Below are 23,287 nucleotides of genomic sequence, written 5' to 3'. Positions count from 1 at the left end.
GATACATTTATATATCGTTCTTACCTGTAATTGTAAATATTACTTTACGCCCTGGAGAAGAAGCTGACCCCCCCCCCCCCCGATTATCATTGTATAATATATAACTCTGTATCTAACCAAACTAAACTAAAGAGAATCTTCCTGAGATTAACAAGTGTTTGGCGGAGTTGAGAGAGACAATATTTATGAAACTATGTGAAGGTGAAGTCCCACATATCACATGACAACAATGTAACTTTAAAGTTAAAATAAACCATTTAAGATAATGGTTTATTTAATTAAGATAATGTTACATGATGAGATTTATTTATTTGTGACCCCCAAAAACAATGGCATGCCCGTCCGTGAATTTGTGTCTTGCGCCAGTGTGTGTGTGTTGAACACACACACAGAGACCCCCCCCCCACCACATACACACCCTTCTTTATGTAACATTCATAGAATAACTCACAGTTAATCTTTTTTCTATCCTCCAAAATATCACTTTAATACATATACACAAAACACAGGCACACACATTAAAACTTAAATCCTGAATTGGGCACACTTGAGAGTAGCAAGACAACAAATAATAATGAGAAGAAGAATTGCCATGGTGATTTTCATAAAGGTGTGTGAATAGGGGTAGCAGGGGCATTTGGGCAAAATGCTATAGTTTTAGTTAGCGGATTGTCTTTGATGTCACTGGTCAACACACACTCTGCACATGGCAGTGTAAAGCAGCCAAACATTTAAGAACATGACTAACATTGTTTTCTGGGATTGAGGGATACTTGTACTAAAGTCAGGGTCAACTTCTCCACACATTCTGATTCCGCTGCCGAGAGTTGTTAAGTTGACATGAGAGCTCGATTTTGAACACACCACGGAACACACCAGGTTTGAACCTCTTCTCGGCTCTCACGTCAAAAACAAGGAAGCGTGCTCTCATTTCAAACAGAGGAAGTCATGGATGAGGTAAAAGGCTCAGATTCAGATAGTTCGCAAATGCCTTAAAGGATACAATACAGTACCGAAGCAGATTCATATTCACTCTGAACAGGTGTTTGTGTGAGGACATAATACAATATATTCTACAATCAGTTCTTTCCTCTTCGGAGTCTCCTATTGCACATTGACATCAGTAGCCAAACACATTTGGTTAAAAGAGGAAAAAATAAGACTTTCAGAGATACAGTGTTCTACAGATAAACACAAAAAACGTAGCGGCCATTTTAGGAAAATGCTTAAATTAAAAACAAACGTGGGAAACGAGACAAATTTGCCCCAAAAAAAGGTACTAAAAACAGGAGTGAGGACAGTCGGGTCACAAACCGAACATAAAACACAGTAACCTACACAGTTCCAGTTAAAATACATCAGACATATACTGTATATCGTCAACCCTATATTACAGGCAGCTTATGCCCCCTCTTTGAAGAGGGTTAGACCTTTCTTTAAAAGTAACATTCCAGCGCTTTTTAAGACATACATGTACTACTGTGTGTGTGTGTGTCGATAGGTTTCCACACACACACACACACACACACACACACACACACACACACACACACACACACACACACACACACACACACACACACACACACACACACACACACACACACACACAGAGACAGTCTTCAGGTTACCTTGTCTCCTGAAAGTGTGTTTGCATCTTCATCTGGAGGAGCGACACTTCCAAACCAGTCGGCCTCCTTTCAAGTCAGTCTACTGTGCTCCCAAAGCCCAAGCCGTGGGTCCTTCCTTACTTCATGGAATGAGACAGACACAATTAAAACAACCCTCAAGGCATGAAAACAGTGACATAAACAGGGAGAAAGCCACTGAGAAGGAGAAAGTCAGTGAGCGAGACAGAGATAAAAAAGCGATTACAGAGAGACACGGGAACTTCCCGTTAAGGGGGCTCTGACACGGGAGGTTAGGGTACAGGCCACAGTACGTTGTCCAGCCCTCAACATGCTCCCCAAACCAGAGGGGTAGTTGTTTTTTTTTCCGAGTAGCCGGGTACAGCATTTAAGTGGTGGGTAAATGTTGGATATAAGCCCCTGTAGTCCATTCACCCCTTGCCAGGCTCTTTGACTCCACCCTCCAGGGTACCTGCTCAGTCTGTGACCCCGCTCCGTGGATTGGGAGGTGGGGGGGCAGCGTCCCTGGTGCCCCTGGGTCCTAGCTGTCCAGTCATCAAGACTCAGGTCCAGACCCAGGAACAGATGGCCTGCTTGGCCCGAGGGAGGAGCTGTGTGTGTGTGGGGGGTGGGGGGGGGGGGTGGAGTCACCCCCACAGTGAGCCAGCCAGAGCCCTGTGTTTGGTGGGCAGAGGGGGGGGGGGGGGGGGGGGGAGTTGTTTTGGAGCCTCACAGTCTCAGGGGTGTGATTCTCGTCAACGAACCGCGAACTCAGCGCTTCAGAACCGGACTGTTCCGCTCCTGCTCCTTCTGTAAGACCTGGAGAACCTGAGCGGAGGGAAGAGGGACTTGGTCAGGGAGAACAACTATCACAGGAGGAAGGACACAGGCCCTGTCATACAGGGAGGGGTGGGGGGGGGAGGATTCAAATGGGTTTCTAGATGTCGACAACGTGGTGTACCATAAGAAAGGGTTCTCCTTAAACCTTAACCCTTGTGCTGCCTTCGGGTCACGTGACCCAAAGGTTCATAACGAATCATCGTTGTGTTTACCCAATTTTACCCCATACAAAAACAAATAAAAATAATTTTCTTTTAACCTTTGCAATGTGGGGGGTCTGAGACAGCCCAACGGTTAAAAGAAAATGCTTCACTTTGTTTTTGTATGCTGTAAAGTTGTCGCAATACGACGGTGGGTCACAATGACTGATGGGTCAGAATGACCCGAAGAGAACACAAGGGTTAACACACGCTTGTGTTAACATGTTATCGGGTCATTATTTAGGGACAGGTGTCAAAACAGGTGGTGGTGATGCTGCTCAAGCCTTGCTTCATGCTCAAACCCAGAAATCGGAACCCTTTTAAGGTCGGTTGTACGTTTGACTAAACCAACAAAAGACAAAGAACCCCCCCCCCCCCCCCCCTCACCTGAGCCCATTTCCTGTTCTTGCTGACCATGTGGACAGCGGCGATGTGAGCGAAGAGCTGGTGGGGGGGGATGGTGTCGGGCAGGCGGGTGAGGAACTGGGCCACGTGGATGAAGTCCATGCCCGTCAGCACGTCCTCGTAGAGCCGCAGGACGCCCAGCGCCGTGCGGAACAGGAACTCGTCCCCGTCGCGGCAGAACACGTCCCACACCCGGCACGCCAGGTCCAGGGGGAAAGACTTGCTGTACAGGGTGAAAATCCTGGAGGAGGGCCGGGTTCACACACACACACACACACACACACACACACACACACACACACACACACACACACACACACACACACACACACACACACACACACACACACACACACGGACGAAAGAGAACGTCAGGTTGGCCTTATGAGGGCTGAACTACCCATCAACTAAGGAAAAGATGAGAAAGGCGGAAGAACTACAAGCATGTTCCGGTTAGCTCACGCTAATCTAGAAAGTGCAGAGTCACTAAGCAGGGCCAGGCAGTAGAATAAGTAGGCAGTCTGTGGCCAGCCTTATCGCCATCACACAGGGTTCTGTCAGACACAGTTAAGCATCCTCCCAGGCTCTCGGCTCTGTGTTGCCCCCCCCCCACCCCCCCAACCACCCCCCACCCCCACAGTACTACACACCAACATTCACGCACACACAGGCCTACCCAGTGATCAGAGTTCAGACGTTTTAAAAAGGTCCCGACCACATGGCAGGTATGAACAGGGGAGGCGTGCGGGTTCACTTGAGAAGGGGGGGTGAGGGGGGGACGACGGAGGAGCACAGCCTTACCAGTCTATTAAGTAAATGTCGGGAGTCAAGTTATTCTTCTTGAAATGTGCAAAAAGCTTTGGTAGGTTTTCCTCAAAGAAAACTTCAAATGCTGCAAAGTAAGTCAACATCTAGAGATTGAGAGAGAGAAATAGATAAAGAAAGGAGAGAGAAAGAATGATTAAAATGACTGTATCAGATACGAACATGTACTCAAGTTTACCGAGTTGTACTCGAGGCGTGTGGATAAGATGTAGTGTGTGTGTGTGTGTGTGTGTGTCTCTAAGATGCAAGCACGTGTCTGTATATGGAGCGTGTATGAGATGTCTACGAGATTAAAAGTGCGTGCGTGTGTGAAAGCGTGCGTAAGATGTGTCTACGGATCAAAGACGAGTGTGCACGTATGAGATGCGTCTGTGGTCCTAAAGAGGAGGGCATGCTGCGCTGCTGCACGTCCACTCACAAGGCTGTGGTCCACTCTGAAGAAGGCCATCTGACAGGGCTTGTTGAGCAGATTGGCGAAAGCGATGAAGGCGTCGGCCGTGTCCATGTTGAGGATCAACACGGCCGCGATGAAGGACATGCCCTGCACCTGAACACAACACACGCCCGCCACGTTAGCCTGGCGGCGCCTCCGCGGCACGCGTTTGTGTACGCGACGACAGGGACATTTACCGTTGTCTGGGGGGCGAGCAGCGGCATCCGTGCATGGATGCTGCGTGTTTTCAATGTGGGCGATAGTGTGTACTAGTGTGTGTGTGTGTGTGTGTGTGTACTTACATAGCCCACATCTGGCCTGTAGCAGGTGTATGCTCCCAGGATACTGTGCAACACGTCGTGGTATGGACCGCCCTGAAGACACAGGCGCAAGGGAAGATTTGATTTTGGCTGCGCACACACACACCATGCAACACCAACACACATCCAGACCCACCCATTATACCAACCCTCACATCAACCTAACCCAATCCAGAGTGGTCACTGATGTGAAAGTAGCTGTTGTGTGTTCGTGTGTGTGTGTGTGTGTGTGTCTTCCTCACCTGCTGGAAGATGCAGAGGTGGGGGAATGTTCTGGAGATATCCAGCTTGATGAGCTCCAGACTGGCCTCTCTGTCTGCTAGGGACAGGCCTGCATCTAGACACAGGTGGGGAGGGAGGGGGGAGGGATAGAGAGGGAGGGGAGAGATATAGAGGGAGGGATAGAGCGAGAGAGAGAGAGAAAGATCAAAAGACAAAAATGAGAGAAAGAGGAGAGAGAGAGAGAGAGAGAGAGAGAGAGAGAGAGAGAGAGAGAGAGAGAGAGAGAGAGAGAGAGAGAGAGAGAGAGAGAGAGAGAGAGAGAGAGAGAGGAGGTGGAGCAAAACACTTCAGTCAGACTCACTGGCATATCAACCAATTCTAATGTTCTGACTTGAAGGAGGTCTTCACGGAGGTCTTCACCCTCATGGAGGGAAGAGTGACAGAGAGCAGAAAGGAAGGGTGCCAGAGTGTGTCAATCTACCTTCGCTCTCCGTCTCCGGGGCGACCGAGGGCATGGCCTTCCACTTCTCCTTGGCCCGGGCCAGGCAGATGTTGTACAGCTCTGTCGACACACAGCGGCATACACTGACACGTCACACACACACACACACACCTGTGTTTCTATGCGCGTGTGTCTCTGTGTTGGGAGTGTGTGCTCACTCACCGTGGGTGATGTTGAGCTCGTTGCCCACCGCCAGGCTCCAGACCTTCCCTCGGACGCTGGGAGGGACACCCTGCCACCAGAGCTCTCGCACCCTCCTGGAGGTACACCTGAGCGGCGGAGGAGAGGAGGAGGGAAGCAGGAGAGAGGAGCGGAGGGGAGGGGGAGGACAGAGGAGCAGAAAGGGGGAGAAGAGGAGGAACGGAGGAGAGAAATGTAAACGCCTGAGAAAAAAAACGTTGCGTGGAACGATAACCAATGCTAGAAAAGGGCTGAATCAATACATCCAAGAGTCAACCAATCAGCAGGTGAGGGGATGGCGGCCGGGCGCCTGCACTCACATGGTACTCCAGTTGGGCAGGATCTCCTGGTTCCAGGTCTGGGCAGCGTTGCCGATGTTCTCCTCCAGCCTGCAGCGCTCCTCCAGCTGCTTCCTCCTCTTCTGGGCCTCCTTGAGCTCTGCCCAGGGGAGGGGGAGGGAGGGAGGACAGGACAGGACAGGGGGAGGGAGGACAGGAGAGGGATGAGAGGGAGGGAGGACAGGAGAGGGGGAGGGAGGACAGGAGAGGGATGAGAGGGAGGGAGGACAGGAGAGGGATGAGAGGGAGGACAGGAGAGGGATGAGAGGGAGGGAGGACAGGAGAGGGAGGACAGGAGAGGGATGAGAGGGAGGGAGGACAGGAGAGGGATGAGAGGGAGGGAGGACAGGACAGGGGGAGGGAGGACAGGAGAGGGATGACAGGGAGGGAGGACAGGAGAGGGATGAGAGGGAGGGAGGACAGGAGAGGGATGAGAGGGAGGGTAAGAGTGGAGGGTGGTGGAACGGCAGAAAGGTAGGGGGAGAGAGGGTGAACGGTGGGGTTAGGGTAAGGGGTGGATAGTGGGGGGGGAGTACAGAATGCGGGGGGGGGGGGGACACAGTGAAAGAAAGGGGCGACAGAAAGGAGAAGGAATCATTGACGGGGACGGAGGAAAAGAGAGGGTGGCGATAAAGAGCGAGAAGAAGGGAAAAAAAAGAATGTCGGACAGTTACATGACATGAAGGGGGCTTATGTGAAGGAAGCAGGTATAGCAGGGGAGGTTTGGCCCCTAGGATCTAACTGGTTGCGGGGCCTGCGGGAGTGTCAGTGTGGACGGCTCCCCCTGGTGGACAGGGGAGAGGGGCGCACCTCTCTTCTTGGCCTGCGCCACCATCTCCTCATATTGCTGTCTGTGCTTCAGGGCCTCCTCTGCTGGCTTTGCTGGGAGATTACTGCAACACACACACACACACACAAACACACACACACATGCGCCCACACACACACACACACACACACACACACAGGGAAGAGGTAGTGTCAGTCTACAAACTCGCTGTTTTCTATTATTCATGGTGGCTGGGCTTTGGCTGACAGACTGAAACAAGGTAGATGGAAGGAAGGATGAAGGAAGGACCTTGGTTTGACCGTAGATTCATTATGAGCTGTGCCCTGTTGCTCTGCCCTAACCACACACACACACACGCACAGACACACTGCCATGCCCTCTTTCACAAAATATTCAGTGTCTTTTTGCGTTCACCCTTGGTGTTTATTCTGCTTCCAGGTTCCTCACAGAAGCACACATGATTTATGGAACTGGTTATTCTCCTGAACTAGTAACAGTTGAACAGAGGGAGAGAGATAGAGATACAGAGAGAGAGTGTGTGTGTGCGTGTGTGTGTGTGTGTGTGTGGAGATTCAGGTTTTAGCAACCCCTCTCTTATGTGTCTCCTCCTACCTACACACACCACAAATAAGAGCCTGCAGATAACAGGCGCCGGCCTGAAATAACAGTGAAAGAGAGATACTGTACTTATAAAGAGAGAGACAGAGAGACAAAGAGGGAAAGCCAGAGTGTTTGTGCATACTGTATATATAATTGTGTGGGTGTGTGTGTTTGTGTGCTTACGCGGGGCGGTCCTCCAGGATGAGTGCGGTGGTGGAGAGGGGCTCGAAGTCCAGGTTCTTCCTCACGCTCTGCTGCTTGGGAGACGAGGGGCTGCCAGGTCCAGCTCTGCCACTCTTAGTTTCATATTCCTGAAGCAGAAACACACACACGTTTAAGAGCACACATACGCAACACACAGCAAGTATAGGGTGCTGAGAGGAGGGTCAGGTCATTGTCCCTCACACACAAGTTCTCTCTGTCTCTCTCTCACACACACACACACACACACACACACTCTCTACCCATGCCTACGTCAGCACCCATGATTACATTAAATCATTCACACACAAATAAATGCACACACATATTATTCCCCTCTTATACGTCCAGCAGACAGACCCACAGTCCTGGGGGGGGGGGGGGGGGACTTGGCGTCTAGTCTCTAATAATGAGAGAGAGACAGTGAGGGAGAGACAGAGAGAGAGACAGACAGAGAGGGAGAGAGAGACAGAGAGAGAGAGACAGAGAGGGAGAGAGAGACAGAGAGAGAGACAGAGAGGAGGAGGATCTTAATGGACTAGAGAGGGAGGAGGCGAGAACAAGTGGCAGGCTCCCCGCGCTCACTCTCCCTCTTATCACCACCCCAGACAAAGGAGGGCCACTGCACCGGAAAACAGGGAGGGGGGGGGGGGGGGGGGGGGTAACGGAGGAATGGAAAATCCTGAGGCCTTCTCCAGTGAAGTGACTCAGACATAATCTGCAGCATACTGGACTGAGAGACACAGAGAGGGAGGGGGGGGCCTTAAAGTGTGTAAGTCGCCTGAGCGAACGAGGGAGAACCGGAGCGAATGATGTATGGATATGAAGGATGTAAAGAGAGGAGAGACACTGTGGGATGGAGACATCCTTACTCAAGTCCTTACCCACCCCCCATCTCCCCCCCCACCCCGTCTCCTCCTTTCATCTCCCCTCATCTCACAGATCAACGGTGGAAGTGGCACTATGTTGGACGTTCTCTTCACACTGCAGATTCCCTGACTCGTCAGACGCGCGCGCACACGCGCTCGCACGCACGCACGCACGGTCTCGCTAAGCTGTTGCTGACGCCTCAGATCCGTTCACAGCTCCTTCGGGTTCCCGGTGCGCTGGGCTTTTCGACGCCGTGGAGCGCGTTCCTACACATGTACTCCAAACAGCAACGACACGGGCGAGTTGAACCGAGGCCTTCCCCCCCCCAGTCAGCTTCTAGACAGACAGACACTGACTCATGACCCGTGGAAGGGGGGGGGGGGGAGCACTGAGCCAGCGCAGAGGAGGCTCTGCTGCAGACGGGAGGGGAACTAAGAAGTGTTTGGGAAGGAGCATTGCCAGCTACAGTGGCAAAGTGGCTGGGATAAGAGGGAGGGGAGGGGGGGAAATACTGCACCTCTCCAGCAGCATTGCAGGTGCTGCCGACAAGGTGAACTGCAACAAAGTACAGGAAGACAGACGGACGGAAAGATGTGACGCGAGTGTGTAAGTGTGCGAGTGCGCGCGCATGCATTTGTGTGCATAAATAAGAGCGTACGTGCGTGTGTGTGTGTACTGACCGCGTAGGCCTATGTTTTGACGTAGGCTACGCAACGTGGAGGAGATTGTCCGAAAGGCGTTGTCTACCAAAAAGCATCGTCACATCCACTCTCACTGGCTCCAAACCGAGAGGATCAGGGTATTACCTCCTGTAAGCACCATTGGGTTTCACAGAAAAACTAATCACACAAAACAGATGGTGCCTGGTCAATCCCCTCAACTGAACACTGCAAATCCCCTTCCCAGCATTCGCAGTCGCATTGAACCAACACGGACCTGTCCCCTGTGGAAAAGTGGCTGTCTTGACTTGGTAAACCTGACGGCGAGTGGGTTTCAGTGGCTAGGCTAGGTAATCACGCAAACGGATCAGATTTCCTGGTTTAGTGCCCCACCCCCCCTCCCCCTCCCATCCCCTCCCCCCCTGGAGCACCAACGGTATCCCAGGGTTACCTGTCACCAGAGGAACCTGTGTTGTCACAAGGTGTCTCATTAAAGCTGGCTCTTTGTTTCCTGGTAGTGATGTAAGAGCTATGTGTGTCTCCCTCTCTCATCTAAATATATGAGCAACTATATACAGTAGCTGGTGGTATTAAAACTAACTTCCCCCATCAATATAAAAGGTTGACATTGTAGTCAGGTCTACGCTACACAGGGTAGGCTAATGGAAAACAATTGAATGTTGCTACAGGCCATGCCAAGGTGTTTTGGAAATGGCATTTTTGGGTCAGAGAACTAAGTGCCTTTTTCCCTCTTTCCTCTGGGAGCGGGGCAGTGAGAACACCACGTGGGGTTGGCCAGAGAGTGTGTGTGTGTGTGTGTGACAGCAGGGGGCTTAGACAGCTGGTGTAAACAAAACGCAGACCTTCCAGGGATTTGGCCATCACTCCTGTCCAATTTGAGACAACACACACACACAGCCTACCCTAAAGGCAGGGCCAGTCTGGACTGAGACTCACAGAGACACCAATACAAATGAGCAACAGTCAACAGAGGAGAGGGCAAAAAAACATTCACCATTAACGAACAAAACAGCAGTCTAGCCCAGACAAGGAAAAGGCTAGGTTAACAGATGATATGGTATTACCACTTATGGCTTCCCATAACCAAGAACAGAGCGAGTCAGAAAGCGTAGAAGCCAAGATGACTATAGATAACAGTTTGTGGGAGAAAACTGAGAAGACGATTGGGGAAACTCTGGCAAACAAGGAGTGGGGCAGAAAACCATGCCTGGTCTGACTTGGGATCGTTCCTGTTGTGGACACAGGTTGTCCTGGGTCATGTCCTGTGTGCATGTCTGTTTCCCCTCCTCTGTCTCTCTGGAAATGCCACCAGAACTCATTGTGGTGTTCCGTTGCTATTGGTCGTTCTGCTCGCCACTCATTATAATCCTACCGTCTACCTCGTCCAATCAGAAGAACATATGCCACATTCAAAAATAAAAACTCTGTCCTACCATTCCTTCGTTCAACCTGTTTCGTCTGTGACGAAATTGTGAAAGATCTGCCTTCTTCATCTTCCACTGTTTGTCACAGTTTAACATTTTTATATTTTTTTGTCCCGGTTCATTTCCGGAAGAAAAAGGTGTATAGGTGACAGCTGCGCATAGCTATACATACTTCACGTAGGGAACATTGGTGCATACACACTAGTAAGTTTGGAAACGTTCCAATGTTGCCTTCCGTTGGCGACCATCTCCCTTTCTCCTTAGTCATTGTATAAAAATGACCCTTCATTGTCTTTCAATCCCTTGTCCTTGTCGTACATTCACGCTGTTCTTCACCCCTCACCAATCTGGTCGATTTTATGTTACGCCGATATCTCTAGACTACACGACCGAGGGGTGCATGACAGAGCCTTTTATGAAACCGCGGTGGAAAGAGGAAACCCCCGCTGGGGTTTCCGACGGAGGGCATGAAAGAAGGTCGGACATACATCTGACGACCCCGACAACCTGCGCTGAGCGCAACTGAATATTTCAGGGCTTTTCACGGGTCGTGAAACATCCACAGAGGACAAGTGGATGAAACCTGATCAATAAGAGTCTGCACAACAACAAAAAAACAGGACTTACGAAAGACTATTGTGTCTTCTAATTGGCCGTGTCACGTTACAAATAGGACTTTGTTGCTAAGGAATGAAGATACATGCTGACTGGCTTGTTTCTTATTGTAAACAGATGAAAAACACAACTTCCCATGACGGATGACAGCTAGGACCTTAGTGAGGTTGATTCTGTGAGCCTCGCTACATCCTTCTCTCAGTTTCGTGAGAGAGAGAGAGAGAGAGAGAGAGAGAGTGAAAGAGAGAGAGACAGAGAAGGTAGACAGCGGAGCTCGCCCACTCACCCTCGCGTCAAGACAAGCATGGAACCGTTAACGTCCAAAAGTGCACATGTCCATGAGTGTGGCTCACTCACCATGAACGCTGCAGTTCCGTACAGACTCCCAGACCACCAGAGAGGGGGGGGGGGGGGAGGGGGTGGTGGTGAAGGTTTTTCAAACTCCAAACACAGTCATGGCTGCTCCTGCTACAGCCCTCGTAGAGGACAACGAGGAAGAGGAGGAGGGCAAGGGGACAGCTGGTCTGTCGCTTGGACACACCCCAGGTAGGTGGAGCTGATGCAGCAGCATGATACCGCTCTCTCTCTCTCCGTCTCCTTCTCCTTCACTCGGTCGCCCTCCCAGCACGCATAATGAAGCTACCCAGAGCAATCCTGCATCAGTACAGAGCACAGCGGATCAGGTCTCTCTCTCTCTCCCTCTAGTGTGCGTGTGTGTCAGCGAATCAGCACAGCAGAGCAGTATTAGTCACCGCCGGGATGAGAGGAGGTCTGTGCTCTCAAGTACCCTGCCAGCCATGGTGATGGAGCCCAGATAAATGGATATGGAGTCAGCGGCTGAGCCGTTGCTCTCCACTGTAATCCACTCTGTCAGCGTTCGGAAAGCCTTGCCTTGGGTCTGCTGTGTGCAGCCTACTACCAACATTGTCTGTCGCTCTCTCTCTCTCTCTCTCTCTCTCTCTCACACACACTCTCTTTCTCTCCAACACTCTCTGCCTTTCTCAGCCTGCTTGTGGTAAACGTTCACTCATTAAAACTGATGATGTCATGGTAGTCTTTATTCAACAGAGTTAATTCAGCCTCGGGGGAAAGGGGGGGGAGGGGGGGGTTGTGTCTCTCCAGCATGACTGGTACAGTAGGTACCGTTGGGAAATGGGGCCACCAAACATTCTGAACTTGCAGGAATGGTGCTACACTGGAACAGTCTGAACTGAATATGCAAACCACACAAGACACATTGTTTCAATGGAGACACTGGAATTCCATGTTGTGTACCGAATTGGACATTCAGCAGGTCGACAGTGACTTTGCCCGAGGTGACATTCAAACTTACAGCTACCCCTGTGTCTCCACAGAGAGTCTCCAGGGTTGGCTACAAGCTAAGCCACAGGTGCAACGCTCGCAAAATTACAAGAATTTGGTATCTTGCTCGAGCCATTAATCTGGAAGGCTGTGAGACCGGCTCCACGATGTGGGTTGAATCATTGCATGTGTGAGTAGGTTATCTATGCAGAGATTTAATTAAGACCATCTCACTTCATGACCCTTTGCCGACGTAAAGGCATTTTCATGCAGCCAAATAGTCTTTCTATTACACTTTGGGATGTTGACAGCATTCATTGAATGTATTATGCACCTGCACAGCAAAGTAAATTCATTGTTGTGTAAACTACTTGGCGATTCAACTTTATTCTGATTCTGGGGGTATAATGTCTCAGAGAGGGAATATGTATGGCTAGATGAACCAGGCCTTTAATGAACAATCACAGTTTCCTATAAGCGACATATCACCAATGTCATACTATATAAAATAATCATGTGCTGTGTGTTAACTTTGTGTTGCAAACATCCTGAAGCCTTTGCAATGTACATGGCAATGAATGTGCTTGGTTGACAGAATGATGGCCTTTCTTCGAATTGTGGTTTTGGAAATAAATGACAATCGCTGATGCCAGTAGTATGGCTTTGACGATAGTGCAAGGTTATCGAGTCTGGCCTCTAAGTGCCCTCCCTTGCTCTGCTGTTTATTCTAATTAAACAGACTCTTTTATCTGTATCCTTCAAAGGAACTCTGCTCGCCTGTAACTACTAGTTAACACACAGGCATGTAGACCCTTTATCCAAAGCAGGAAATGTATATATATGGTAGACAGCTCCATCCACTTTCTTGCTCTACTTGCCTAGTATTGTTGATCTTACCTTCTGGATTTTTCCAGGGTCCTTGGAGGAAGCTTCCCGAGGAGGGACTTTCCCAAAAAGCTTCCAGCCTGGGTCCCTCTGGTCTACTGGCCGAGTGTCCTTCACCTTCTTGGCAAACAGACTCCTGAGAGGACAATGGAGGGATAGAGAGAATAAAGAAAGAAAATTAGGATGTCAAACACCACAGTCAACAGCTGAGAGCACACTAGCTGCATTCAGTCACCTGAGGCCAGGCAACCACAATAGCCTGAATGTGTGTGTGTCTGCACTGGTGTGTAGGGAAATCAGCACATTTATACACAAGTTCCCCCAACAACCCAGGTAGCAGTAACTAGAGACTGAGGACCAGAACTACAGTATAACAACGAACAGCTAGGCCTCAGTCTAGACCTGCAACAGTTATCGAAAACGACTACATATATGTTACACACATTCGTTGTATTATATTACATAAAATACATATTATGTCTTGGTATACCATTAGCTAAAACACTTGGCACCTAGCAACATAAAAACATTCGCTCACGAGGCAACTAAACATTTCGAAGCCATATGTTTAGCACTTAGCATTGTTCACAGCTAACTGCTAAGAGCTAATGCTAATGATGTGCTGGCCTGTTTCAATGAGGGTCTGTCCCCCGCACTGAATCTTTCCTGCATCGACATCAGACGACAAGACCAGTGCGTGTTGACAAAGAGACAATGGGAAGCTCTAATTGGAAGCTGGTGAATAGAGCCCAGCTGTGAAAGGACATGAATACCCAGCGGCAAATTAAGGGGGTCAACTTATAATTGAACAGAAGTGTCATAACGGATGGGGAGAATGTTTGGTGGACATGCCAGGTCGTTCCCAGCTGGTCCTCTGTGTGGGTGTACACGTGTCTCGGTGCGTGCCGCTTGGCCAGAGTGCTAAGAAATACGGTCGAGATGCGGTTACGTCGATAGACCAAATCAAATCAAAATGTATTTGTATAGCCCTTTTGACACGCAAGCATGTCACAGAGGGCTTAACATACGCCCATAGAACTGCCCCTCAGCCAACCTAAACCCTCAAGGAAGACAAGGAGAAACTCCCAGAAAATGGAAGAAACCGTGGGAGGAGCAATTCAGTGAGGGATCCCCTCCTCCAGAGACGGTTGGTGAAAGAGACGCTGCAATCGAGTTAGAACTGCTGAACCTCTACCACCACCGGTGGGGAGCCCCAGGGTGCATAGCAGCGGTGAAGCTTCTTGGCCAGTCGATTAGCTTTAACAGGCCTAATGACATTGCTAATCAATGAAAAAGGAGTTAGTGTTCCATTTGTTGAATCGAGTCTTTTTAAATGAGACGGACGCAGGTTGACCATTTGTCAAGACCCAATAACTGATGTTGGCTCTCCAGCCTGGTAGTGGTGAGAGAACAGCTAATAAACAGTGGCAGTGGGCGTGTATATGTTTGTGTTGAGACAAATCTCTGTCAGACGCATAATGATGGAGACCCAGGGGGCCTGTGTTTGTGTGGTCAACTGCTTTGACCCCTGACACCTTAATCCCTGAGGAAGCTGTCTCTGAGTGACCTCCTGGCACTGGTGAGAGACTCCTGTTGTCAGGTCACTGCACAACACAACCAGAGGGGTTGAGCTAACACACACACACACACCACATGAGTGCCAGATCAATAGACAACTAGACTAAAGAATCAGAATTTTGAGGGTGGAAATGACTGGTGATTTGAGGAAGAAAAAAAAATATATATATATTATATATTACATGTACACTGCTGGTTTTAAACCTGCAAATTCACAAACCTTCTTGGTGAGTGCTCAAACTGGCCTACAGAGAGCTTTAAGGTAGAGAGAGTGCCTAAGACTGGATCATAAGTCTTCACCAAGGACTTCTACACATTCTTCAGTTGTCTCCTGTTGTGATGGATGACGGGGTCATCTCTTTTGGTGTCACTGCAAAGCTACAGCAAGCGGTCTCTTCTCTTGTGTTCTGTACTGGCTGGGTTTGCCAGAGGCAGCGATGACATGGCTGATTGTAAAATTCAAATTCAAACGTTAGATGCCAACCTTCCTCTATTGGAAATGAGGAAACTAATTGAGAGGCGCCCAGCGTGCTAGCCCCTTGGTCACAGAAGGTATTACCTCCATGTTTCAAACATTCACGTGTTTTCCATTTTGCTACAGGGACACGCAACTATTGCCATGCTGGAAAGCAGCGAATGAAACGGATTTGTAAGTGAATTTGTCAACAAGGTGCTAAGCTGTTGTGATGTTGTGATGAAAAGCTTGAGGCGACAACAGTGGGAAGGAGCTACACGTTATTTGATGAGCCAATTAGGCATAATATGTTATGTCACATGGTGTTACGTGCAAAGTTGCACTGAAAGATACCAAGGTGCCTGAGGAAAAATCTTTTGAACTCTTACGTTACCAAAAGTTTATTCTGTCACTAACCCAGCAAGTTAACCAGTAGGAAACACACCTCCAGTAATGTTCTCCAGTGTTGTGGTGAGTGATTACCAGGCTTTTAGTGGGAGGTAGCCCGCAGAGCAAACAAAGAGAGCACGCCTGCTTGTTCTCAAGCACAAGGTCAATAAAAAAAATATATAATTACAATCTGTGCACTCTGTGCTAATCTTGTCAGCCTTTCAGAACCAGAATTTATGGCTTCTGTGGTTTGTAATTAAAAATGTTTGTTAGAAACCCTTTACCTCTTCTTGTCTAATCGTATACGCCATACAAGATTAGAATATACTCCTCACATGGGTTCAAACATACTCCTTATACAGCACACAGTTAAGCTATAAACAGAGATGCAAGGCTGTCCAGTACTCCAAACACTCAAAGCCAGCTGAAGGGTATGCACTAGCAGTGGTAGGCTGGATGAGTGGGTTAATGTCAGGTTTCCTTCTATTCATAAAACTCTGCGTATGCTATGACAACAAAACTGCTGTGGCCAAAACAATGAACAATCGCTACAATGATGAGAATAGCTGTGTGGGCCTTGTTGATTCAGAAGAAAAGTTGCTTCTTAAAAGCTTGGCTTAAATCCTGATTGGATTAGCCCTTTTCATATCGAAGTGATTAAGAATCAAGTGGTAGGCCTCATGAATTAAAAACAAACCAGATGGTGACAGTGTTTACAGGTGCTGTTAAACTGTAGTAACCCCACGGGCCAGAGTCGTACCGTTTCAACTAGGAGAAAGCCAGCTGATTACTGCTGACTGCAACCACCTCCACAGAGGTGGACTTGGACACAGCAGCCTCTCAAACACAAAGGTTGAATCTCTGGGGGATACTTGAGTGTCTTCTTACAAAACAAGGGTTGGTTCATCTGTACCACACATCATCCTAAACCATCACCATGGAAACTTCTATACAGTTTAACTGGGAGGTTTAACAGGACTTTTCCCCTCAAACAACAAGTGACAGCTGACTAAATTACATATACAAATGTTCCAGCTGCAAAAAAATACCAGGAACGTCTTGTCCAGCAGGAGTAAAACACTTAAGAATAGATTACCGTCATAAAGCAGTTTACAGGCCAGCAGTGAACAATCTAGAACACCAGCAGGAACACTGGAATCACCAAGCCCTTTAGATCGCAGGGCATCAATACCATCTACGGTTTAGCCCAGCAGAAAGTATTTAGTTGCATAGACCTGCACTGATAAGAGCCATCTACAATGTAACAGACACAGGCGTGCCTGTGACACAGTACAAACCTGTCAATGAACAGCAGAAGCGAGGGGGCAGCCATCCTGTCCACACAAACTCTTCAGGACGACAAAACAAAAAGAAGAACTCGATCCTGTAAATGAATCTCAAGAGTTTCTCAAGAGAATGGGATAGAGAGAGACACAGACGGCCACCAAGGCGAAGGAAACGTGTCCTGTGACAGAAGCTCCTGAACCAAGCTCCACAAGCCTCCGAGTGAAGGAGTCCAGCTGAGTTACAGAGAGAGAGAGAGAGAGAGAGAGAGAGAGAGAGAGAGATGAGAGAGAGAGAGAGAGAGAGAGAGAGAGAGAGAGAGAGAGAGAGAGAGAGAGAGAGAGAGAGAGAGAGAGAGAGAGAGAGAGAGAGAGAGAGAGAGAGAGAGAGAGAGAGAGAGAGAGAGAGAGAGAGAGAGAGAGAGAGAGAGAGAGAGAGAGAGAGAGAGAGAGAGAGAGAGAGAGCATATGCGAACACAAACTGAGAGAAAGTATGCATGAGGCGGGGGGAAAGAGAACGTGTAACTTCCAGAGAGACCGAGGCAGACCAAGAGAGGCTATGATAAGTTAAGAAGCTGGAGAGGGAGGTGCTTTCCAGGGGCTCACAAATGAGTAAAAACCTTGAACAAACCTCGGGCAAACGTCACACTCTTATTCTAGGTCCTGAAACAGCAAGATAGTGTCAGGTCACCAACTCATGGCACCAGGGATTTCTTATCCCGGTGCTTGTTCAAACAAGAGGCTGACAGGGTGGTACATCTGTCTGAACACAGAGCGCAGGTGGCTTTGATTTGACAAAACAAGACGAAAGGCGACAAGATTGCCAGAAGGAGAAGTGCAGGGTAAGTGGAGGCGGATGCATGGAAGGAAGTGAAAACTATAAAATTGCAATGAAACTTCTCCTCATATTGGAGACTACACTACACTTGAAGGACATTTCACTGAACAAATGAAAACATCTTTATATTTTCCAGTACTCCAATCAAATTTTGCCAGAACAATACCCCATTGCACTTTCAAACAATGACTAACTGTATTTATTGAATATGCTACATGACAACAAAAGCACACACTGACTGGGTTACAGTACAAGTTAGCAACCAACAGGTACAGAGACAGTCCAGCCTAATTAAATGAACCAGTGTGAACAGAATGGGGCGGACTAAGTATGTCTGTCTCTTCCTCGGTCTCTCCGTCTATCTGTCCTTCCCATTCCCTGACCAGAACTTATCACAGGATGAGGTGTGACATGAAGGATGGGACTGAATCACTGGAAGGTTCCCTGAAGGTTTTCCCTTGGTGATGGGACTGAACCACTGGAAGGTTCCCTGAAGGTTTTCCCTTGGTGATGGGACTGAACCACTGGAAGGTTCCCTGAAGGTTTTCCCTTGGTGATGGGACTGAATCACTGGAAGGTTCCCTGAAGGTTTTCCCTTGGTGATGGGACTGAATCACTGGAAGGTTCCCTGAAGGTTTTCCCTTGGTGATGGGACTGAATCACTGGAAGGTTCCCTGAAGGTTTTCCCTTGGTGTTCCAAGCTTCAGCAGGGCTTCTACTCTTCCAAGGATGGATGGACTATAAACACCACCCGTGCAAACGCACACAAACACAACTACTGACATTCCTGAGCAAGGTTGTGCAACTTTTATGAAAGCACTACACGGTGGGTTGTTTTTCTTAACTTGATAATTGCCTGAGAACTAAAAATATAACTGACACTGGTTTGCACAACACAATCTGTCTTTAGCACTTTGACAATATTGTACTATAAGCAAGTCCTACAAGTCCAGACTAGATGAGTCCCTGTGCAACTTAATTTTGTTAACACTCCAGTCTCCACCATTTCCTCACTACTGTCATAGATGTTAGAAATAGCAGAACCAGCAGGCATTCAGTTTGCAAGACAGTGTGTCATCATGGATGTTTGAGTTAGTTAAAGCAGGGAACCAGAATTACATAGACAAAGAAAAGAAGAAGAGGTTAAATAGTTAAATATTACCAGGTTAAATATTACCAGAACTGTGAGTGTGAGATAGATATGTTTGTCAAGTCAACATGTAAGTTCCCTTGAGATGTATGGGGTGTGTATAGGCGTGGGTACATTGGTTAAACAGGTTTCCCAGTGATATGGGTGCCATCGAAAACAAAAGGCACAGGTATTTCAGATTGGATGTTCAGTTTTAAAATGCTTAAGCGCTAGGCCAACATCTCCTCCATTCTTATGTTGGACAATGACACCGGAGAAACATCTCTGCATGTCGCATTTCCGATTTGCTGTAGCACTATCTCAATGTTTATGAAGACGCACAAAGCCTAGTTAATCCAGTTAACCAAAAATCTTTTCAATGTAGATCTTCATAGAATTTCTCTCTCACTTTAGGACTAGGCTTAATCCATATCTGGGAAACTGGGCCTATATGCAGTACCTGGTTGGTGCTTTGGATACAGGCATCTGCTGAATAAATCAAATGCCATACTTTATATATAGATTGTTTGAAGGAGGTTTTCAATGTTCAATCTAAGGCAATGGCGTCTTTTGTGTTGCTTTCCATGGACAAAGTAGCCGTGGAACGAATAACTGAACGGGCTGTAGATATAGGCTGGTTAGATACGGCCAGTTACCTGTTGAAGAAGCTTGCCAGCGGCCCCAGCCGTTTGGGCCGTCTGTCCTCTTCGACCCCTGACCCCGGCGGCCTGCGCCTCGGGCTCCACAGGTCCCCGAAGTCGCCCGGCGACGACGTCAGCGTCACGTCGGAGAAGTGGGCCCCGGCGCCCTCGTCCGTCTCCAGCGTGACGATGGCGCTGGAGTCGGAGGTCACCATGAAGTCCAGGATGTCTTCGTTGGAGACGGAGAGCGTGGCGGACAGCTCGGTGCTCAGGCTCGACACGCTGCACGTGGAGATGTCGTCGCTGCGGTTCAGAGTCCCCAAAACGCCCCCGGCGCCCCCCGTCCTCAGGGTCATCCCAGTCCTGGGGGAGGGGCTGAAGAGGCGGACCGAATCGTAGCTGCTGCGAGGGAATGTCGAGGACTTCCTGAGGCTGTTGTCGCCAGACGGGTCCAGAGGTAGGGTGGCAGGGCTCTGGTCGAGACTGGAGACCAGGGTGAGGCTTCCGTCTCCTGGGCGCGGAAGGGCGTGAATGTGCTCCGGGTGATTGATCTCCAAGGTGGGGATGCCAGAGTCCTGGGAGGCCAGGCTGTGGCGGTCCTGGTCCTGGTGAAGGTAGCTGGGCTGGTGGCTGCTGTTGCAGGATCTGGGGCTGGAGGATAAGGGCTTGGAGCTGGGCAAGGTGTATTGGGGCAGTCGGGGGGGTAGATTATGCTCGCAATTGTGGGGTTGGAGGTCAGGGCCTGGTGGCATAGCTGTGGAGGCTTGGTCTTTGACCATGCCATTCTTCATAATGGCTTGTCCAGAAACCCCTGGAAAGGGATACAAACATTAGACTTTATCGGACACACAAACTAAATACGCTCTTAAGGACATTTTTCCCAAAAGAAAAGCATGGCTACATACATACAAAACTATAGGAATAGCTAAATGTATGCATCTGATTGCGAAGGTTTTTCTTTCGAAACTAAACATTACCTTTGAAAGATTGGTTTCAATTCTAATGAGCGTTCCCAACCACACTGTAACTATGCATGCTCATTCTCAGTGTGACACGGCAACCACCAAACAGAGTGACACGGATTAAGGTCAGGTTGCCCTATTTGAGAATGCAGTCAGATCCATCTGACCTAAAAGAATGTGGCACCCTGAAACTTAAGCTTCCCTCCTCCTGCATCCGCGTCTCCTTTCCCTCCTCCACTCGTCCTGCAACATTCCCTCCATCTCCTCTTCATCCTCCTGCTAAACAATCCCCTTTCGAGTCAGGCAGGCAGACACAGGACGACAGATAAAAGCGAGAAGGGAGGAGAACGTGGAGGGAGGCGAAAGAAGATATCCGACGGTCACCAGGCTGAAACTGGATCTGACGCTGTAATGTGAACAGGGCCTTCTGAAAGCATGCAAGGCCTGTTACCAGATAAGAGGACTGTACAGACCAGGCTCTGTCGACGAGGCTCTATGTTGACTCACTGTGAGCGGTTTGGACAAGAAATTGGAGTAATGGTGAAAGCAAAGCAGAGGAGAAAGTAGAAGTCAGAAGTCAGGTGGCTGAGCGGTGAGGGAATCGGGCTAGTAATCCGAAGGTTGCCAGTTCGATTCCCGGTCATGCCAACTGACGTTGTGTCCTTGGGCAAGGCACTTCACCCTACTTGCCTCGGGGGAATGTCCCTGTACTTACTGTAAGTCGCTCTGGATAAGAGTGTCTGCTAAATGACTAAATGTAAATGTAAGTATCAAAATCTCTAAAATGTGTACAGTATTTACACACACGTTTGTGCTGTTTCTTTTATTGTTCTATAAAGTCCTTTGCTGCACATATTGAACTTTGAGCCCCTTTGAGTGCATGCTCTTGTCTCATAATGCATGGGAATTCCCTGTTCATGAAGGTGCAGTGGGGCTATGTTCCAGAGGATGAGAGCACTGACTAATCCTGCTTCCTCACTGCACCACCTGCTGCTGAAAGCTGGATCTGAAGGCCCAAATGAACAACTCTCTGTGAACTTTCCTTTCTTGCCCAAGGAGCTGAAGGGAGGTTCATAGAGTATGTAAACACGTGACGGCAGATTAAAATGCCACTGGCGTAACCTTGGCGATTTTACCCCCACCATGCTCAACAAATGAAAAATGATGAAAAAACAAGGATCATACCCCAAAAAAGTATCCTAAAGTGCAATTCACATGGTATGTGTCCAGACCTTGACACACTTTAAAGTTGAACATAGCTACTAAAGAAGTACTGAGATTTTTCCTTGAGCCCACAAACCAAAACCGTAGATTTAGTCTCTGATCATAGGTGGTCATGTGAGTCTGCAGCTGGACTTTGCCCCATGACAGTCCATGGTAACAAGGGGTGCAGGAGGCGGGGCACAGGTTGTTGCTGTGCAAACTGAGGCACGTGTCTCCCTATGAATATAAACCTCCAATGCCCCTCTGAAAATAATTAGCATCTGTTGCTGTGGTGACACTGCTATTCACTGATCACAAGCCCGCACCGAAAGTGATTTTATAGAGCCTGTAGGTGTTATCTTTAACCAAAATTTCAACCACACAGAAGATAAAGTCAGTTATTTTCATCTTGATCTCCCTTCACATTGCTATATTGAACAAAAGTGCTGAAGCAATCCTCTATTAACAGATGACAGACTGATCAAACACATACATCTAAAATGTTACTATTCCAAATATTGTTTTTCCATTTCATACTTGAAGCACCCTTGTGGTGACAATAGAGACAAGAAAATCCTGTTCTTTCATCCCACAGACACACATAGCTTGTCTAACCACAATTTCGTATTAGGTTAAACAAAGGATGAAGGGACCCTTTATCTTCAATATATGACATGGCCCTACACTGCCTTTTAGGAAGTGAAACTGCTGCTCCGAATCTTTGTCATATATTTTCGAATTCACTTTTTTATTCTCAATTTTATTTACAAAAGGAAATAAAAAATCGTCACATACCACTTTCGCTTCCTGCTGCCCGGTCTTTGGTCCCTTCGGTTGTGTGTGCCATGTCGGTGCTACAGGTGGGCCGCTTACGCGGCAGGTGTCCAGTAGCGGTACATGAAGATGCGCTGCTGCAACCCACCCTCACCTCAGACCTCAACGCAGCACATAGTAGGAAATTATCTTGAAGGTACAAAGACAAAACATCTCATTCGCCGGTGGCAACTCGAAAAACTAACAAAGTGGGTGTGACATTCGCTGGCGTGAAAGTACAGCAATTGTCATGAGAACTTGACGCCTGAGTTACAGGCAATCGCTTGCTTGCTGACGTCTCAAATAATTCCTGTTTTCTGATACCTTTATTGTCGTAGCAAAATTCCATGTGCGAGACGGTTTTGATCGAATGCCATAACGCAACACTAAGAAAGCACGTTCTTCATGTTCATATAAAATTACAGGCATTTCACAAGTTTGACAGTCCGAACAATAACATACCTGTCTTAGTGTATCCGCCGCCATTTTAAAACAAAGTTACCGACAAGAGTGCAATGTAATCGAGCCAAGAAAAGACTACATCATAGATTTGAGATTGGCACTTCATAAACCCCGAAGGCATTAATAATCGTCTTATTTCATGCTGTGCCCTGAATGTAGTGTACCTTGATGCTAAAAAGCGAAGGTAGTTTTGTGTCTTTAATACGGTGGTTAACTTTTCTTACAATCAATTAATGAAAACATTCTATGGAGATAAAGTTTGACAACTCATGTT

General features: G+C 48.3%; 1 protein-coding gene across 4 annotated transcripts; it reads right to left on the bottom strand.

The window, feature by feature from the left end:
- Window positions 1-457: 457 nt before the first annotated feature.
- tbc1d14 (TBC1 domain family, member 14) lies at window positions 458-23,133 on the bottom strand. 4 transcript variants are annotated; one of them, XM_062449317.1, is made up of 15 exons: window positions 23,014-23,133; window positions 22,534-22,701; window positions 19,589-20,384; window positions 13,273-13,396; window positions 7,467-7,594; window positions 6,704-6,786; window positions 5,876-5,993; window positions 5,538-5,644; window positions 5,355-5,435; window positions 4,894-4,988; window positions 4,634-4,705; window positions 4,317-4,445; window positions 3,875-3,984; window positions 3,056-3,314; window positions 458-2,456 (listed from the first exon to the last, which is right to left on the bottom strand). In XM_062449317.1, exons 2-15 carry the CDS (start codon window positions 22,583-22,585, stop codon window positions 2,400-2,402), a joined length of 2,211 nt encoding a protein of 736 aa, XP_062305301.1. In that variant the 5' UTR covers window positions 22,586-22,701; window positions 23,014-23,133; the 3' UTR covers window positions 458-2,399. The 4 variants fall into 4 exon arrangements, with proteins under 4 accessions (XP_062305301.1, XP_062305302.1, XP_062305303.1 ...); XM_062449318.1 differs by lacking the exons at window positions 19,589-20,384; window positions 22,534-22,701; window positions 23,014-23,133 and adding an exon at window positions 16,981-17,185; XM_062449319.1 differs by lacking the exons at window positions 13,273-13,396; window positions 19,589-20,384; window positions 22,534-22,701; window positions 23,014-23,133 and adding an exon at window positions 11,431-11,933.
- Between the last annotated feature and the right edge of the window lie 154 nt (window positions 23,134-23,287).

Source organism: Osmerus eperlanus, chromosome 23 (genome assembly GCF_963692335.1).
Source record: "Osmerus eperlanus chromosome 23, fOsmEpe2.1, whole genome shotgun sequence".
Classification (NCBI taxonomy): domain Eukaryota; kingdom Metazoa; phylum Chordata; class Actinopteri; order Osmeriformes; family Osmeridae; genus Osmerus; species Osmerus eperlanus.
The sequence above is the reverse complement of the archived record's forward strand: the minus strand, read 5'-3'. Positions and strand labels throughout refer to the sequence as shown.

Bases quoted from the DNA above. Each gene is read 5' to 3' on its own strand.
- tbc1d14 (XM_062449317.1), bottom strand. From the start codon at position 22,585: ATGGCACACACAACCGAAGGGACCAAAGACCGGGCAGCAGGAAGCGAA. The intron at 20,385-22,533 runs GTATGTGACGAT...ATCCCTTTCCAG, and splicing joins GGCAGCAGGAAGCGAAAGTG to GGGTTTCTGGACAAGCCATT. The intron at 6,787-7,466 runs GTAAGCACACAA...TGTGTGTTGCAG, and splicing joins ATCCTGGAGGACCGCCCCGC to TAATCTCCCAGCAAAGCCAG.